The sequence below is a fragment of the Colobus angolensis genome, unplaced genomic scaffold, assembly GCF_000951035.1.
Source record: "Colobus angolensis palliatus isolate OR3802 unplaced genomic scaffold, Cang.pa_1.0 Scaffold155, whole genome shotgun sequence".
NCBI lineage: Eukaryota > Metazoa > Chordata > Mammalia > Primates > Cercopithecidae > Colobus > Colobus angolensis.
Genome location: NW_012114655.1, coordinates 2,266,955 through 2,286,165, shown reverse-complemented (window position 1 = coordinate 2,286,165; position 19,211 = coordinate 2,266,955). Strand labels below are relative to the sequence as shown.

Here is a 19,211-nt window from a genome sequence, read left to right as displayed (position 1 = left end):
CAAAAACACACTGATGAAAGTGTACTCACAGAAGTTATATATCCAACAAAACCAGCTTGTGCCCACAGGCATGTTTTACAGGCTTTAAAGTACAGCTGCCTCTTACTCCGTGAGTACATATTTCTTTTTCTTTTTTTTTTTTTTTTTGAGACAGGGTCTCGCTGTGTCACCCAGGCTGGAGTGCAGTGGCTGATCTCGGCTCGCTGCACCCTCTGCTTCCTGGGTTCAAGTGATTCTCCAAACCCAACCTCCCGAGTAGCTGGAACTACAGACATACACTGTCATGCCTGGCTAACTTTTGTATGTTTGGTAGAGATGGGGCTTCACCACGTTGCCCAGGCTGGTCTTGAAGTCCTGACCTCAAAGCGATCGGCACACCTCAGCCTTGCAGAGTGCTGGGATTACAGGCATGAGCCACCATGCCCAGCTCATGAGTACATATTTCAGTGTACACAAATGACTTCTCTCATCATTTGAGTTGTAAAGTTTCTCCTAAGACAGCATACTCTTAGCATTGCTTAACCAGGGCAAGGGTTTCCAAACTGTTGCAAGTCACAGGCTATATTCATTTTCATCCTAAAATCTGTTTATTGAAAGAATATACAGAGATGCCCTATTTCAAAATCTAAGATATTTTTATTATAGTAAAATGTATGTAAATATGGTTTTCCATTCTAATTACTCTTTAGCATACCATTCAATGACATTAATTATAGTCACAATGTTGTACAATCATCAGCACTATATATCTCCAAAATATTTGTTCCTACAAACAAGAGCTCTACCTATTAAGCAACAATTCCCTGTTGCCTGCTTCCCATGAAATCACAGAATATTTGAAATTAAAAAGATACTATGTTAGGCCGGGCGTGGTGGCTCATACTTGTAATCCCAGCACTTTGGGAGGCTGAGGTGGGTGGATCACTTGAGGTCAGGAGTTTGAGACCAGCCTGACCCACATGGAGAAACCCCATCTCTATTAAAAAAAAAAAAAAAAAAAAAAAAAAAAAAATTAGCTGTATGCCTGTAATCCCAGCTATTTGGGAGGCTGAGGCAGGAGAATTGCTTGAACCCAGGAGGCGGAGGTTGCAGTGAGCCAAGATCACACCACTGCGTTCCAGCCTGGCAACAGAACGAGGCTCCATCTTAAAAAAAATAAAAAATAAAAAATTGTATATATATACACACATATATGTGTGTGTGTGTTTAAAACCTAAGATATGGTAAATATAGGACAAAAGGTAATAAAATACAGAAATCATAGTAATTATGGATAACTAGTCAGAAATAATCATAAGACAATATTAAGTAAGCGTTGTCATAAGTTTTTTTCCCCTTATCTGGAGCAGAATAAAACAGTAGAAAGCATTTTGCCTTTAGGTGGCAACATTCAGACCCCCTTTATGCTCTGTTATATACTCTGTTTTTTTTTTTTTTTTTTTTTTTTGAGACGGCCAGGCTCAATTGCCCAGGCTGGAGTACAGTGGCACGATCTTGGCTTACTGCAACCTCTGCCTCCCAGGTTCAAGCAATTCTTGTGCTTTAGCCTTTCCAGTAGCTGGGATTATAAACATGTGCCACCACGCCTGGCTAATTTTTTTTTTTTTTTTGTATTTTTAGTAGTGATGGGGTTTCCCTATGTTGGCCAGGCTGGTCTCGAACTCCTGGCCTCAAATGATCTACCCGCTTTGGCCTCCTAAAGTGCTGGGATTACAGGCATGAGCCACTGCACCCAGCCTATACTCTGTTCTTGATTTCATTTGGGAAAACGTATGTTGGCAAGAATGAGAAGGAATTAATTCGGGGCGGCCAGAAGAGGAAGGTGCTGGATTCAGAGCAAGCTTTTCACAAACTGGAAAACTATGGAAGAAACCCCTGCCTTCACACAATCACCAGACAAGCTTGGGTGTAAGTTGGGGCCCCACCATGGAATGGCTCCATGGCCTGAGCAGCTCATGTCGCTTCTCCCTGCCTGGGTTTCTGATCGGTTGGACAGGGGCAGTGGCACATAGGCTGGCAAGTGCTTGCATAGGCCTGTTGGGAAGAGTGAAGACCTGGTCACTGTCAACAAGTGAAAATTTGCTGTTTCCTGCACACAAATTAACTTCCCTGTGTGAAATGCGCCAGGGCACTTGGTTGGAAGATCCCTGCGCTTCTACACCAGCCCTGGCATGGGGAGTATCTGCCTGTCTAGGCTGGCACCGGTGGACTTTCCTCCACCCACCCGCCCTGTGCTCATCTCTGCCCTCAGGTGTGGGGACTGGGCGAGGCCTTTAAGAGTGGGTGCTTCTCTCCTAGGGGAAATGGACTGCCCAGCTTCCTAGTTCCTGGGGAGAAATCTTCATTGTCCTCCTTCATCTCTTCCCAGGGTCATTAACCCTGGTGCCAGGAAGTGCCCTGTGTGTTAGGATTTCACTGTCTGGATTTTACCGCTCAGAGAAAATCACTCTGAGAGTGAACCTCCAGGGCGAGCCTGCCTGTGAGGGACTTGGAAATAGTACAGGACTCCTCATAGCCCAGTGGGGTTGAGGGGGCGTATGTAAAATTGATTCCGCTTTCCCAGAGGGCAATTTGGAAAATATCAAAACCTAAAATATGCACACCCTTTGATTCAGAAATCCCACTTGTGCTAATCTATCTTGAAAAAAATCAGTATGACTATACAAACCTCTACAGAAAAGATGTTTATGAAGCATTGTTTATAATAAAAATGAAAAATGTTCATCTTCAGGGGAATGGTGATATAAATTGCAGTCGTTGCACTGGATGGAATAGAGTGCAGCTGTTAAGAGTAAGGTACTGATGGCAAAAGATGTATATGAGACGTTTTTATATTGAAAGAGCGAGCAAAAGAGTAAGCTGTAAAACCATTTTTAAAAAGTACTGTGTGAGACGGGTGGATCACCTGAGATCAGGAGTTTGAGACCAGCCCGACCAATACGGTGAAACCCTGTCTACTAAAAATACAAAAATTAGCTGGGTGTGGTGGTGTGCACCTGTAATCCCAGCTACTTGGGAGGCTGAGACAAGAGAATTGCTTGAACCCGGGATGCAGAGGTTGCAGTGAGCCGAGATCGCGCCTTTGCACTCCAGGCTGAGTGACAGAGCAAGACTCCGTCTCAAAAAAAAAACAAAAAAAAAAGCACTGTGTGCACGTGTATAAGACTTGAAGTTGTTAGATGAGTAAATTAGAAGTAGGGTGGGATTGGACAAGATGTCACTGCCACTTCACTTTCTTGTCCCCTACGGCCTCCTCTGGGACAATTCATCATTCTTCCTTGATTTTCCTGGCCAAAGTAACACGCCAGCCATCCCATTTTTTTCTTTTCTCCTTCCCTTCTTTCCTTTTCCTCCCTTCCTTCCTCCATCCCTGCCCTTCCTCCCTCTTTCTTTCTTTCACTTTGTTTTTTAGAGTAACGGTTTTAGGTTCACAGCAAAATTGAGCAGAAGGTGCAGAGAGACAGAGTTCCCATACATCTATCCTCACACACGTTCAGCCTCCCCATCCATCAGCATCGCCTACAGAATGGTGCATTTGTTAAAATGAGACACATTATTAACACCCAAAGTTCATAGTTTTCATTAGGCTTCACTGTTGGTGTTGTAATGCACCCACCATTACAGGATCATATAGAATAGTTTCGCTGCCCTGAAAACCCTCCATGCTCCGCCTATTCTTCCCTCCCCCGAGCCCCTGGCAACCACTGAGCTTTTTTTTTGTTTTATTTTTGTTTTGAGACGGAGTCTCGCTCTGTCGCCCAGGCTGGAGTACAGTGGCGCGATCTCTGCTCACTGCAAGCTCTGCCTCCCGGGTTCATGCCATTCTCCTGCCTCAGCCTCCTGCTGGGACTACAGGCGCCCGCCACTGCACCTGGCTAATTTTTTTTTTGTATTTTTAGTAGAGACGGGGTTTCACCAAGTTAGCCAGGATGGTCTGGGATCTCCTGACCTCGTGATCCGCCCGCCTGGGCCTCCCAAAGTGCTGGGATTACAGGCGTGAGCCACCGCGCCCGGCCAACCACTCATCTTTTTGCTGTCTCCATAGTTTTGCCTTTTCCAGAATGTCATGGAGTTGGACTCATATGGTGTGTAGCTTTTCAAATTGGCTTCTTTCACCCAGCAATATGCATTTAAGGTTCATCTGTATCTTCTCATGCCTTGATAGCTCATTTCCTTTAAGTGCTGGATAGTATTCCATTGTCTGGATGTACCACAGTTTATTTATTCACCTACTAAAGGACATCTTGGTTGCTTCCAAGTGTTGGCAGTTATGAATAAACCTGCTGTCAACACTAGTGTGAAAGTTTTTATGTGAAAACAAGTTTTCAACTCCTTCAGTGCACACCAAGGGGCATGACTGTTGGACAGTATGGTAAGAGTACATTTAGATTTGTAGGAAACTGCCAAGCTATCCTCCAAAGCAGATGCACCATTTTGCATTTCCACCGGCCATGCATGAGAGTTCCTGTTGCTCCACATCCTGGCCAGCACTTGCTGTAGTCAGTGTTTGTCCATTCTAACGTGTAGGTAGAGGTGTCTCGTTATTGTTGTTGTTTTGAGATGGAGTCTCACTCTGTCACCCAGGCTAAAGTGCAGTGGCGTGATCTTGGCTCACTGCAACCTCTGTCTCCCAGGTTCCAGCGATTCTCCTGCCTCAGCCTCTTGAGTAGCTGGGATTACAGGCCTGCGCCACCACACCCGGCTAATTTTTGTATTTTTAATAGAGACGGGGTTTCACCATGTTGGCCAGGCTGGTCTCAAAGTCCTGATCCTCCCGCCTCAGCCTCCCAAAGTGCTGGGATTACAGGCGTAAGCCATGCTTCTGGCTTTGTCTGGTTGTTAATCTGCATTTCCCTGAGGACATATGATGTGGAGCGTCTTTTTATATGCTTATTTGCCATCTGTATCTCTTCTTGTGAGTCCAGTTTCTATTTTTTAACAGACATTCCCCAGATTACCATATTATTATATTTCAAAAGAGCATTTTTTTTTTCTGTTTTTTGATACGGAGTTTTGCTCTTGCTGCCCAGGCTGGAGTGCAGTGGTGTGATCTCGGCTCACCGCAACCGCTGCCTCCTGGGTTCAAGCAATTCTCCTTCCTCAGCCTCCTGAGTAGCTGGGATTACAGGCATGCACCACCACCCCTGGCTAATTTTGCATTTTTAGTAGAGACGGGATTTCTCCATGTTGGTCAGGCTGGTCTTTAACTCCCAGCCTCAGGTGATCTGCCCGCCTTAGCCTCCCAAAATGCTAGGATTACAGGTGTGAGCCACTGCGCCCAGCCCAAAGAGCATTTCTAACTAAAATATTTGTAATTCAGAATTAGTTTACCCCCAAAATCAGTATTGTATATAGTATTTAGATTCTTAGATTAGCCAACAAAATTCTGCCTCAAACATTTCTTCCATAAATTAAAATACTAGTAATTTAATGAACCAAATCAAAACTGAGACTCTAAGCCTACCTTCTTGAGTGCTGGTGTTTGCGGGAAAGCACCCATTCATTCAGTAGCTGTTTACAGAGTGCTCGCTCAGCCTGGGTCTGCTGATGTCTTTTTCTTCAATAGAAGCCTTTGCCCCCCACCAACCCCGGAAAAAATACCATCTGTTTGTGGCCAGGTGAGGGTGGGGTTTGGAGGGTAAGGAATGGAAGGGTTGCTGGAGCCTGTCTGCAGATCCTGCGTGGATTAGGAGCATCTGGAGTAGCCGCCGTTTGTCCCAGCGGTGGGTGGCAGCTGCAGGGCTCAGGTGGTATCTGCGGAGGGCCTGCTGCCCAGTCCCAGGCCAGGAGTGCCTCACAGCTCAGCTTCAGTGCCTGGCATGGCCGGCAGTGAATGACCTGGACCTCCTGAGGGCAGGCAGGCTGCTTTGGTGTGGAGCCAAGTGTTTTGCAGAAGGTGCTTTAAGGTGTGAAATGAGAATTTCCATGGAAGAAAAGGGGCACTTGGACCTGGATCCTGGCTGAGAGATTTCCTGGGTGAGCGGCGAGTTTGAAAGTGGTGACACAGAGCTGGGTCCATTGAATGAAATAACGTGATAGAAGCTGTTTCCCCCCGACTTCGGGAGTGGCTTTGTTTTGTCATGGAGCACACCTGGTTTGCCAACGTCCTACTGGAGCAGTGAGGCCTGACAGGACATGACCGAAGTCTGGCTGTGTTTGGGTGTGTGGCACAAGGACAGACTGCTCTGATCCGCAGCAGTGAGTCAGGGACAGGAGCAGAATCCCGGTCACGCCCTGCCCTGAGCCAGGCTTGCCGGCCCTGGCAGCCTCGCCTGCTGTTACACAAACAGCAGGCCACGACTTCTGTTACACAAACAGCAGGCCACGAATTCTGTTACACAAACAGCAGGCCACGATTTCTGTTACACAAACAGCAGGCCACGAATTCCAGGCGTCCGCACCCTGCCCGTCCAGAGGGCCCACTCCTGCAGCTTCCCTTTCCAAAGCCGCAGCATTTAAAAGTTGCTTTCTCCAAGAAAATGGTATTTCCATCTTTGTGATCAGAGCAGTTAAGCGATTACTGAGGCACTGTTTCCCTCCAAACATGGAATGTTCTCAGTTTGGAGTCATTTTGTTTTTCTTTTTGATTGAATGATGGTGATTTTTTTTTTTTATTTTTTATTTTTTTTTAAGAAACGGGGGCCTTGCTCTGTCCCCCAGGCTGGAATGTGGTGGCGCAATCATGGCTCACAACAGCCTTGGACCCCTGGGCTCAACCAGTCCTCCCACCTCAGCCTCTTGAGTAGCTGCAGCCATAGGCCTGTGCCATCATGCCTGGCTACTTTTAATTTGTTTTTGTAGAGATGGAGTCTCACCATCTTGCCCAGGCTGGTCTGGAACTCATGGCCTCGGGGGATCCTTGTTCCCCAGCCTCCCAGAGTGCTAGCATTACAGGCATGATCCACTGTGCCCGGCCCATCCTTAGTTTTCAACATAGCTATCAGAAAAGCAGTCAGCATGAACCCGTTGGAAGAGGATCCTTACTCTGAGAAAGAAAGGCTCACATTGGAAGTCTGCACTCCTTAGTTAGAACCAAGACTTCCTTTTTCTGGTGACAGGAAATTCTTTTTATCGCAGATCTCTCAAAGGCCTTGGTTCTGACCGAAATCGGCCCCAAGCGTGACCCTGCAACCCTGAAAGTGTTCCTGAGTAACATGGAGCGGCTGCTGCACGCCAAGGCGCACGGGTAGGAGGTTCCGCTCGGGGAGCACCCTGCAGCCAGAGGAGGAAGAACGGAACACGGGGGGAGGGGGGGGGTGGTGCTAAAACTCCCCTGGGATTTGAGGAGGCGGCCTGGCATGGAAGGAGTGGGAGGGGCACATGAACACCAGACTCGGGGAAGCCCTGTGAGGGCCCGCGGCAGTAGATGCTCCTATAGCCAGGTCTCTGGAGATGGCTGGGCACCTGTGTCCCTTCTGATCAGAATCCATGGAACTGGCCTCATGCTGCTCAACCAGTGAATGGTGCGAGTACTTAGGAGTCCTTCCCAAGTAGGCCTGGTGTCAGACGGGTTTATCAAAGCCAAGGAATCCTCTGTCTCCTGCCTTCCCAGCGGGGCTGTGCTGGGACCCCTGTGAGGCCGAGGCCGCTGACACTTCATGTCACGTTCAGTAGAGGAGGAGTCACTTCTCTGGTTGCTGCATCTCAGGCGCTCAGTAGCTCGGTCAGCTGGGAGCTGTCACTGCGCAGAGCATTTGCGCCTGGCAGAGGCCTGTTGCTTGGTGGCTCCAGGCCCTACATTCAGCCTCCAGAGCTTTGGCGGAAGTGCTGTGCTTCATTTTTCACTAGGGAACATGCCCAGCCAGGGGACCTGGCTGAAGCCAGCTTGCATAGCACAGAAAAGGCTCCCCTCCCTCTCTCCAGGGTCCGAGTGATCGGAAGCTCCACACTGGCACTGTGCCACCTGGCCTCGGGAGCTGCGGATGCCTATTACCAGTTTGGTCTGCACTGCTGGGACCTGGCGGCTGCCACAGTCATCATCAGAGAAGCAGGCGGCATTGTGATCGACACTTCGGGTGAGCTCTCCTGTCCCTGCAATGCAGTGACAGAAACTAGACTGAGAGACACTGTGGGTGGGGCACTTCCTGGGGTCCCCACCAACTGTATTTCCCACCTTCCCCAGAGTTTCTGATTTTTTTGAGACGGAGTCTTGCTGTCACCCAGGATGGACTGCAGTGGTACGATCTCAGCTCACTGCAACCATCCACCTCAGGGGTTCAAGCAATTCTCCTGCCTCAGCCTCCCGAGTAGCTGCGATTACAGGTGCGTGCCCCCATGCCTGGCTAATTTTTGTATTTTTAGTACAGCGGGGTTTCACCATGTTGGCCAGGCTGGTCTCAAACTCCTGATTTTGTAGTCTTGACCTCCCAAAGTGCTGGGATTACAGGCGTGAGCCACCATGCCCGGCCACAGTTTCTGTTGTTGAGAGCATGTGAGGGTGCCACGATGGCAGTGGCCTGCACCAGCCTGGCCTCCTTCCTGCCATCCCTTGCCACCATAGGATCAGGATTTCTTCACCAGATGGCAGCAGCACCGACACTTCCCATTTACATGCCACTGACAGTTTTTTTTTTTTTGAGACAGAGTCTCGCTCTGTTGCCCTGGCTTGAGTGCAGTGGCACCATCTCGACTCACTGCAACCTTTGCCTCCCGGGTTCAAGTGATTCTCCTGCCTCAGCCTCCCAAGTAGCTGGGATTACAGGCACCCGCCACCAGGCCTGGGTAATTTTTGTAGTTTTAGTACAGGTGGGGTTTCACCATGTTGGTCAGGCTGGTCTCGAACTCCTGACCTCAAGTGATCCACCCACCTTGGCCTCCCAAAGTGCTGGGATTACAGGCCTAAGCCACCACACCCGGCCCAATGACAGTTTTCTAAGGGCTCCCACAAGAATCCAATGAGCTGAACAGAGCAGGTGTTGTGCTCCCCGAATTTCTGAGGTTAGTTGCTTCTGCAAGGCCCCATAGCTTGGCGTTGGGTCAGCACCAGCACAGAGCATGAGCGTCCGGTTGGGTTCTGGAGAATGATTCTGGAACATGGCTATTCCTTCTGCTTTAGGGTCACTTGAGGCCCAGTGACTGAGCACCTGGGGGTATATGTGAGCCCCTAACTCTGTGCTGCCTGCTACATCCACGTAGTTTCAGGCTGACCTTGCATCTAATGTTCATTCAGGAGTAACAATCAGAAGCCAGGTGAATCCAACAGATCCCATTCTCACTGAGCATTAGCAGTAACACTGGAGCTCGCTTGTATCTATTCGGCATGGACGGTGGATCTTTTGTAATTTGAATTCTACTTGTTCCTATTTCTCCTCTGGAAAGGCTTGACGAACATATCAGCAAAGTATAAAAATGAAAATGTCTCAGCCATTGGCAGCAGGACTAGGCAGGCCCATTCCACTTTTTTTTTTTTAAGACAGAGTCTTACTCTGTTGCCCAGGCTGGAGTGCAGTGGCGTGGTCTTGGCCCACTGCAACCTCGGCCTCCCAGGTTCAAGCGATTCTCCTGCCTCAGCCTCCCGGGTAGTTGGAACTACAGGCGTGCGCCACCACACCTGGCTAATTTTTTGTATTTTTATTAGATATGGGGTTTCACAGTGTCAGCCAGGATGCTCTTGATCTCCTGACCTCGTGATCTGCCTGCCTCGGTCTCCCAAAGTGCTGGGATTACAGGCGTGAGCCACCATGCCCGGCCTCATTCCACAGTTGTTTTTTTGTTTTGTTTTTTGAGACGGAGTCTCGCTCTGTCACCCAGGCTGGAGTGCAGTGGCACAATCTCGGCTCACTGCAAGCTCCGCCTCCTGGGTTCATGCCATTCTCCTCCCTCAGCCTCCCGAGTAGCTGGGACTACAGGCACCTGCCACCACACCCGGCTATTTTTTTTGTATTTTTAATAGAGACGGGGTTTCACCTTGTTAGCCAGGATGGTCTCGATCTCCTGACCTCGTGATCTGCCTGCCTCTGCCTCCCAAAGTGCTGGGATTACAGGTGTGAGCCACCGCGCCTGGCCTTTTTTTTTTTGACACAGAGTTTCACTCTTGTTGCCCAGGCCCCAGTTCAGTGGCGTGATCTCAGCTCACTGCAACCTCCGCCTTCTGGGTTCAAGTGATTCTCCTGCCTCAGCCTCCTGAATAGCTAAGACTACAGGCGTGCACCACCACACCCAGCTAATTTTGTATTTTTAGTAGAGATGGGGTTTCGCCATGTTGGTCACGCTGGTCTCGAACTCCTGACCTCAGGTGATCCACCTGCCTTGGCCTCCCAAAATGCTGGGATTACAGGTGTGAGCCACCGTGCCCAGCCTCCATTCCACATTTTAAAGCCGCCATCACTCTGATTTTACCACTAGAGCACCTGAAGGCTCATGTATGTGCAAGCTGGAGATACACTGTATGTATCTCTAGCCCATGCAGCCAGACCTGTTTCATATCCCTCAGGAAGATGCAGGACTTTATCGTCTTACCACAGCTTCTTAGAGAGTGGGTCCCACAGCAGCGGTGTACCCCCAGGAGCTCGTGCGCAGGTAGCCTCAGCCCCACCCAGTTGAGGCAGAGCCTTGGTTTCACGAGCCCCTGGCTGACCCCTGTGCACAGTCAAGTTTGAGAAGGGCAGCTCCCCTGTTCGGGTCTAGCCCATCACTTGCCTTTCTTAGGACTTTTATGTTCTCCATCTCTAAGGCAGCGGCAGCTTCAGAGCTGCGCTCTGTTCTGTACACCCTGGACTGTATTCACCCTGGGATGGGGCGGGAGAGGCTCCATCCCTCTATTCTTTGCTGGATTCACTCCTAGACCCCGTTTAATACGAGTGTTGGGGCTTGGGCACGGTTCCATGTGCCATTTCCTGTGCTGTGTGCATGTGGGGTAAGTTATCATACAGTGTTGTTTAACCCTCTCTGGTAACCCGGATGTCTGGCTCTCTGTCTGTCCCCAGGTGGACCCCTCGACCTCATGGCTTGCAGAGTGGTTGCTGCCAGCACCCGGGAGATGGCGATGCTCATAGCTCAGGCCTTACAGACGATTAACTATGGGCGGGATGATGAGAAGTGACCGTGGCTGAGGCAAAGCTGCTCTCGAGGCCTCCCTGGGCTGCTGGGGGCTGCTGGGGAGGTGGCCCTCATGGCCCACGCTCCCTGCCAGTGGCTCACACTCTGCCCCTGGCTACCCCAGAGGGAGCTGCCACGCTACAGGGAGTGGCTGGCCTTTTAAATCCACGTCTCTCTCACCGGGATTTGGCGTTTAGCTGTTTCTCTCTTTAATCTCACGTAGCCTTTTTCAGGTTAGTACGTGTTCCTCTGTCAGGGCCAAAACCCAGATCTCCTGTGAAATACGTATTGATGATCCAATCTTGATTTTTTCCCCTCAGAATATAAATCTCAGGTAATAAGGCTTTAGAACTGCTGATAAAGCGGACTGTTCTCAGGCCCCCCCAGGGTACTTCAGAATGCAATAAATCAAAGTAATGGCCCTGTGTGCACGTTCCCTCTATAAGCGCGTCACCTGATTCCCAAACCACTCTGGCTCTCATCCACTGCTGTGGATCTGTGCTCTCAGGAAGCTTTGCGAGTGAAACCCAAAGTCCAGTGTGTGCCAGCTGCTGCCTCTGATGAACACCCTGAAGGCGACCCCAGTAATATCATGTGAGTGTTCAGAACCCAAGACATGGGACAGACAGAAGGAAACGAATCTCTGAAAGCTGCTGTTTCTGTGATCAGCTTTTTTGTTTTTGTTTTTGAGTCGGGGTCTTGCTCTATCTCCCAGCCTGGAGTGCAGTGGTGTGATTGCAGCTCACTGTAGTCTTGACCTCAGGACTCGAGCGATCCCCCTGCCTTAGCCTTCTGAGTTGGGACCACAGGCATGCACTACCGTGCCAGGCTAATTTTTAAAAAGTTTTCAGTAGAGATGGGGTCTCACTGTGTTGCCCAGGCTGGTCTCAAGCTCCTGGGCTCAAGTGATCCTCTCACCTCAGCCTTCCAAAGTGCTGGGACTGAGTCACCACACACCCGGCCAATCTGTGATCAAAGAGGGTCTTCTTTGTTTCTCTTTAGGAGGCAGAACTGTATGTCAGAGTAATTCTAATGAGGCTATTAACTGGCTGGCCAGGTATCTTTCCTGAAGTTTAAGAATTGAGAAAGTCTTGGCTGGGTGCAGTGGCTCACATCCGTAATTCCAGCACTTTGGGGGGCCGAGGCGGGTGGATCACTTGAGGCCAAGAGTTTGAGACCAGCCTGGACAACATAATGAAACCCTATCTCTACTAAAAATACAAAAATTAGCTGGGTGTGGTGGTGCGTGCCTGTCATTCCAGCTACTTGGGAGGCTGAGGCCTGAGAATCATTTGAACCCAGGAGGCAGCGGTTGCAGTGAGCTGAGCTCACACCAGGCTGGGCTGTGGCCCTCAGAGTCGGCTCAGCAGCTCGCCGTGCCGCTGGGCCCTCCTACAAAACGATGCTCGCCTATTGCCGGGGATTACGTTCATTCTGAATCCCACTCATCGGCTTCAGGATACTTCCCCTCATTTTTCCCCTTCATTTCAGCAGTTTTCACTGAGTGTCTTGTGGACACGAGTCATCACGTTTTGGTGCTTTTATGATCCAGTCCCAGATAAGAAGTAACACATTTGTCCTAGTGCGTCACTGTCGTCACTCAGACAGACCAGGAGTCAGGACGCAGATTCACGTTCGGGCAGCTGTGTGGCCCTGAGAGGACCACGTCACCTCCGTTGGTGTTGGGTGAAGTCTGTACCAGGGGCCTGGCTGCCTCCCTCACAGGGTTGGGAGGATGTCCCAGGACAACGCCTGGAGAGTACCACGATACCAGGGACGGAGGCAGTCTCCGCTGGCATGGAGATTTATTTTGCCAAGGCTGGGGATGCGCCTGGGAGAACACCACAAGCCACGGTAGGATCTGTGGTCTGCACTTTTTTCCAAAAAGGATTTTGGGCCCTTCAATATGTAAAGAGGAAAGAAACAGAAGAGGGTGGGTCACATCCTTGACTAGAGCCCAGTAATCCACAAACTGAGCGCGAGGAGGGAGAGGAACTGTGGGTTACATGGGGGAGATGGTATTTTTCCTCGCCTCTCATCCCTCACCGGGAAGATAAGCTGTTAATTTACATTATCTGGGTGACAGAGGCCACCTGGGGAGACCCTGCCTTCTGCCTCTGGCTGTTTTGTCGAGGAACAAAAGGCAGGCCCAGGCCCGTGTTTGTGTGACTCAGCTTCCAAGCTTGCCTGTTCCCCTAGGCACAGTGAGTCCATGGTCTCCAGATTTTCCTTTCCATACACAGCCACTGTGGAAAGCCGGGTTGGTTTTTTGTTGTTTTTGTTTTTTACAGTTAAACATATTATTAAAGCATGAAAATATCTTGATGTCTCCAATAACCAAACATTACTGGAGAAAACTAGAAATATTGAGATTACACCACAGCTTAGACAGACTTTGCCTGATTAAGCCATTTACAATCAGTTCTATCATCCATACCCAAGACTTCAGGGCTAGAAACATACATGCCATAGCTGTCCTAGTAGGAACCACATTCATCATCGCTTTTTTCCATGGAGGCAATGTATAAATAGAGCGGCTTTTTGAAAACATAAGCAGAGGCCCAAATCAGTGGCCTAAAACTTGAGTGATCTGGGGAGGCACCAGGCCATCTGAACCAGCGCTTTGTGTCCCCATCAGATGGTGGGACGTGTGGGGGCTATGCATGTCAGCACAGGGGGCCACTCAGCAGCGGGGTAAACTTGAGGTACTGGCCTAGCCTCTCTGTGCCCCTCTGTAAAATGAAATAAACTGCACTCCTGCCAGGCCTGTGCGGATCAAATGAAATAGCATATGCACGTGACCGCATCAGACAGACAGACAAGAAGAGCAGAAAGACTGCAGAAGCCAGGACAGAGGACCCAGAGTCAAGGGCTTCTCACCCCAACTGCTTCCTGCCTCTTTCTCTGCCCTGGACTTCCCAGTGTCAGCCCCACAAATCGTGTAGTAAGAGTCAAGTGATGTCCAAATCCTGGGCTGTTCTTTACATGCTCAGATCCTGAACCTTCACTTAACGATGCCACTTCTGCAAGGATGCTCCCCAGCCAGCCAGGCACTGCACCTGATGTTCCCCACAATATGGTTTACTACGTGGATCAGGATTAAGAGAAATGTTGAGATTTGACAGAAAAATTTTAAGTATGAGACACGAAAAAACAATGGGAGGAAGAAATCTCAGTGACAAAGACCCTGATTTCAATCTTCCTGGATGTTCCAACTCCTTAGTGCAGGAAAATCTGAGACCTGAGGTTACCCAGGATGAAAGCCACAGCATCTGATCTAGGAAACCAGCCAGTCCGAACCACGCTGCTTAATTCTTAACAACCAATTGCTCACATTCCTATTTAAAAATCAAATTGAAAGCTCAAACTCCAAGTTGGCCTACTGTTGTTTTTCATTTCACATAAATGATAGAAAACCAAGAAGCCAGCTGAAACAGTATCTCCTGTTAGGAATATTAACATCAAAAACATTCAGAGTAAATTAATTCCTCTGAGTTTGTTTACTCACCTGAAAAACGAGGGTAAGACAATGACTGTCAGGGCTACATGTAATAATATGGTGAAGCCACCTGAACATGTGTGACAGGGTAACAGTGACTGCTGAAGGACTGACTATATTGTTTTCCACTAAAATTCTATAATGAGAATTAGAAAAAGTTAATCAAAATAACTTCTGATTGACCTCAACTGCTTTAAGATATAAGTAGATTGTCTAATCCCTAGCATAGCTGGTGGTTCTCCTCTCCCTCGTGGTCCACAGGCCCCCAAAGGCTCTGGCCCCTTTATGATGTGGTGAAGGAATGTAGGTCAGGTGTCTCACTTCTGGGATGAGCAGCACACTGATGGTACAAGACCATCTTGAGTTCCTTTCTCTTATCACTGGGATCTGTGGTCCCTTGTTCTGCCCTGAGAGCAGCAGACATGGGGCAGAGCTGACCTGTGGTGGACACGTGGCATGAATGGAAATGAGCCTTTGTCATGTTAAACCAGAGATCTGAGGGTTATTACTGCAGCATAACACAGTCCCATCCTGACGGATCAACTTTTTATGAAGTCATACCTTCCCTATAATGAGACCACCGTATCTATAGTGGTGATTGTTCCTTTTTTTTTTTTTTTTGAGACGGAGTCTCGCTCTGTCGCCCGGACTGGAGTGCAGTGGCCGGATCTCAGCTCACTGCAAGCTCCGCCTCCCGGGTTTACGCCATTCTCCTGCCTCAGCCTCCCGAGTAGCTGGGACTACAGGCGCCCGCCACCTCGCCCGGCTAGTTTTTGTATTTTTAGTAGAGACGGGGTTTCACTGTGTTAGCCAGGATGGTCTCGATCTCCTGACCTCGTGATCCGCCCGTCTCAGCCTCCCAAAGTGCTAGGATTACAGGCTTGAGCCACCGCGCCCGGCCATTGTTCCATTAAGTTTATCAATATAAAGCCTACTGAATTATGAACTTATCAGTATGACTACTAAATTGTGGCCTAAAATCCATGAAATATGAAAATACACGGGAACCAACTGAACAGTAATAAAGATACTTCAATCCAAATCAAGTAGGGGAAGATAGTGCCTTCAACCTGATTGTAGGTGCAGAATTCTTTCTATCCAAATCCCACTACAAAATGTTAAAGTAGGTTACATAAAACCATAATAATAAACCCAAGGATGAAGACTTTAAAATGCCATGGTCCACTGCTTTGTGAAACTGAACTCTAAGCTGAAAGGCACAGTCCTGGTGTGCCCCACTGACATGGTACAAAAACTAGAGTAAAAAAGAAGGCCAACCCTGCTCACCTGAGTATGCACAGAATCTCCTGCAAGAACTTAGCACTCACAGCACACATCTGTCTTTGCACTCCAGCTGTGCCGTGGTCCCAACAGCATTTTGGCCCTCCCAAGAAGGTAAATTTGTTCTTCTTATTTGGCTAAATTAAATGATTTACCCTGGGTTAAGTAGAGAAATAAGTATTTCATATTGATAAAGTCAACTTTAGTGATAATACTTTCTAGTTATGTTTAGGAATAAATTTTATGATCGTTATGATAATCTGTGCAGGTTTACATTTAAGGTTCTTAAAACATTTAACAAAATCTTACATATTCCCCTTTTGATTTTCAATGTTTAATTGTGATTGAGAATTTTTCACAAACAGTATTTGCAAATCTGAAAGCTCAAATAACCATATGTGTAATGCTGCATTTACTAGCTTTATAAGGATTACTTAAGTACTTAGAAAAATTTTTTAAAGTTTTAAGGCTGTTTAAATTAGGCCCCTTGAAAAATTTAAGAGAGTCAGATATTAAAAAACCTATAAAGGTAGTGTAACTATGGGAGCTAATGAGCCAAGTTTGTGAAGTGGAGGTAGTTATCTGACGGCATTTTATTCAGGGTCCTTGAGTATTAATTAAAAGCCATGTAAGTTTCTGTGCACAAAACCTCGTTAGAATAAAAACAATCGAGCGGAAAGTTTGTTTTCCTTTTTCAAAACTGGTGGTTGCCTGAGTCCTTTCTACTTGCAGGATGTTTTTAATGTCCTTAAATTTAACTCATCACATTAAAGTCATTATTGACCCTTTCTTGCTGAGTCGAAGGAAAGCAATGCGGGGGTGGCAGCGGAAGGTGGACTTTGCTTATCCTTCCTGGCTACCTCCTCTTGCTGCTGCTACAAACACAACAGTGGCCACAAACCACATTCAGCACACTCCAAGGTGTCCTGGAAGAAAGACAAAATCACACGGTGTCCGACAGCCGCTCCTTCCGCATTCTTTCTCACTCCAACTTCTCCTGAATCCAGGTATCAAATTATATTCTTAATTTCCATTCCATGAAAGACAGGGATAATATTACACAGCTAGCATCCAGTAAGTGTCTGATTGTAAGTAAATCTGCCAGTAATTGAAGTGCTAATTATGTAAACAATTTCACATCAGTTCTCTTAGCCTCCTAATCATACATGTTTTATCTCACTTAACCCAATCAAAGAATGACTCTCTTGGAAGATGTGTTCGTCTTCCAACTCACCGAACAGCAGTATGTCATAGTGTTACAATAACCGAGTGACTGGCACTTTACCTTCCCAAAGGCACCTTACTCCCAAAGAGCAGAAAAGACAACTGCAGATAACAAAATACTGTCCTTGTCAAATAATGCTGAAGTCATATCATTAAGAGAATGTGTCCCTGGAAAAAAGAAATGTAACAAGCTAAACAAAATAAATAATACAAATAATAATCATATTTACATAGTTTCAGGTTTTATTTTCATAATTATCTTCCTATAGAAGCAATACTCTGCATTTCCATAACAACACATTTAATATTCTACTCATCAGAGTTGAAAAAATTGGAATAAAGCAGATTCCATACACGAATACCATACTCTGCATATGTACAAATAAATTCAATATATTAAATCTATTTTGTAGGTGGACTTCACTTACAATGTAACAGAATGTTGAATATTAGATTCTGAGCGTATTCATGCAGACTTCCACTTTGGTGAAAGTGATGACAGTGGAGTTCTGGAAGACAATTCTTGTAAACACCAAGTATTACACTTTGGACTATGCTCTCAAGATAGAAACTTAAGTGAGTGGAAAAAGAAAATGTATAAATGTGAACCAAATACTCTTTACCACATAGAATAACCCTGACAACAAAGAATATCCCCAAGTCCTGGTTATTCCGTCCTCACCGTGGGCAGGAAGGGTGAAGGAGGCTGCCCTTGGACACAGCCTTTTGTGTGGTTTAAAGCCCAGCTGCGCTGCTGCTACAGAATGCACTTCATCATCACCTTTTTTAAAAAAAAGTTTTCAGTACATGAGACAACTTTTTTTCCCCAAGACTTTAAGGGTAATATGATCTATAAATAAATAGTCTACAATATCTTTAAAGTATTGCCAAATCTGTTTAAACAGATTACTAATTAGCTCAAATGAGCATTAATGTAAGACTCCAGAAGTTTCTGATTGGATCTAAAGGATACAAGCTGCAATGATGGGATCTTTGAAACACTGCAATGTCCTTAAATGCAAATGTCTACACATTGCTTGTTCATAGTTAATCCCAATATCATTAATAAAAACGAGCTGCTACCTGAAGAACTATGCCAATAAATTAAGGAAGAAAAACATTAAATTTATTAGCGTTTTGTATCAGACCTAAAATAAAGACCGTATACCAACATGCACACACCCAAGACCACCTCCCAAAGGAGGATGTTATTCTGTCTAAGCTCTCCCACAGAACTAACTGTGAGTAAAATCACTTCTGATACTCCACCGCGGTGTTTTCAGAAAGTCTAGCAAAATCAAGCATTCTATACTTAAACAAGTTATGACTCTACAAGAGACAGAGACAGGGCATGAATAAGCAGGACATTTCTTTGGCAGCGTGTACTTGCAGAATGCACACTACTGGTGTTTGCAGCCTCTTTCCAATTAACAGATTATGAGATGGGTCTAGGCCACACGGGGTGATAAAGGAATGTTAGGAAAACAGCGTTTTAGGAAATAACTACAACAGGTCAATATATTAGCAGTGCGGTGTTTTAAACATGTCTTTCTAAAACGATTCTTCCCTTTCAGCTAAGTTTTCATAGTATATAGCATTTTCTTTTTTTTGAGACAGAGTCTCACTCTGTCGCTCAGCCTGCAGTGCAGTGAGTGGCACGATCTCGGCTCACTGCAAGCTCTGCCTCCTGGGTTTACGCCATTCTCCTGACTCGGCCTCCCAAGTAGCTGGGACAGCAGGCGCCCGCCACCTCGCCCGGCTAGTTTTTTGTATTTTTTTTTTTTAGTTGAGACGGGGTTTCACAGTGTTAGCCAGGATGGTCTCGATCTCCTGACCTCGTGATCCGCCCGTCTCGGCCTCCCAAAGTGCTGGGATTACAGGCATGAGCCACCGCGCCCGGCCCATATAGCATTTTCCATGTGAAGTTAAGACGGAGTTATAATAAAACAAGCCAAATTATTTTGGAGGGAAGAAATATATCTGTATTAGATTGATGGAAACATGACCTCATTCTTACAATGTTAGAAAGATATTCGTAGGCTGGGTGAGGGGGCTTATGTCTACAATCCCAGCACTTTGGGAGGCCAAGACAGGCAGATGGCTTGAGCTTAGGAGTTTGAGAACAGCCTGTGCAACATGGAACAACCCCATCTCTACAAAAAATAGCAAA

The 19,211-nt window shown here is 47.2% G+C and overlaps 1 protein-coding gene across 1 annotated transcript in view; it reads left to right on the top strand.

Annotated features, from left to right (window-relative positions):
• IMPA2 (inositol(myo)-1(or 4)-monophosphatase 2) overlaps positions 1-11,458 on the top strand; it is a 19,392-nt gene extending 7,934 nt beyond the window's left edge. The window contains exons 3-5 of the mRNA XM_011936616.1: positions 7,078-7,186; positions 7,864-8,015; positions 10,926-11,458. Of these exons, the coding sequence (XP_011792006.1) occupies positions 7,078-7,186; positions 7,864-8,015; positions 10,926-11,041 (377 nt within the window). The 3' untranslated portion in view covers positions 11,042-11,458. The remainder of the gene's footprint in view (positions 1-7,077; positions 7,187-7,863; positions 8,016-10,925) is intronic.
• Positions 11,459-19,211: the final 7,753 nt, after the last annotated feature.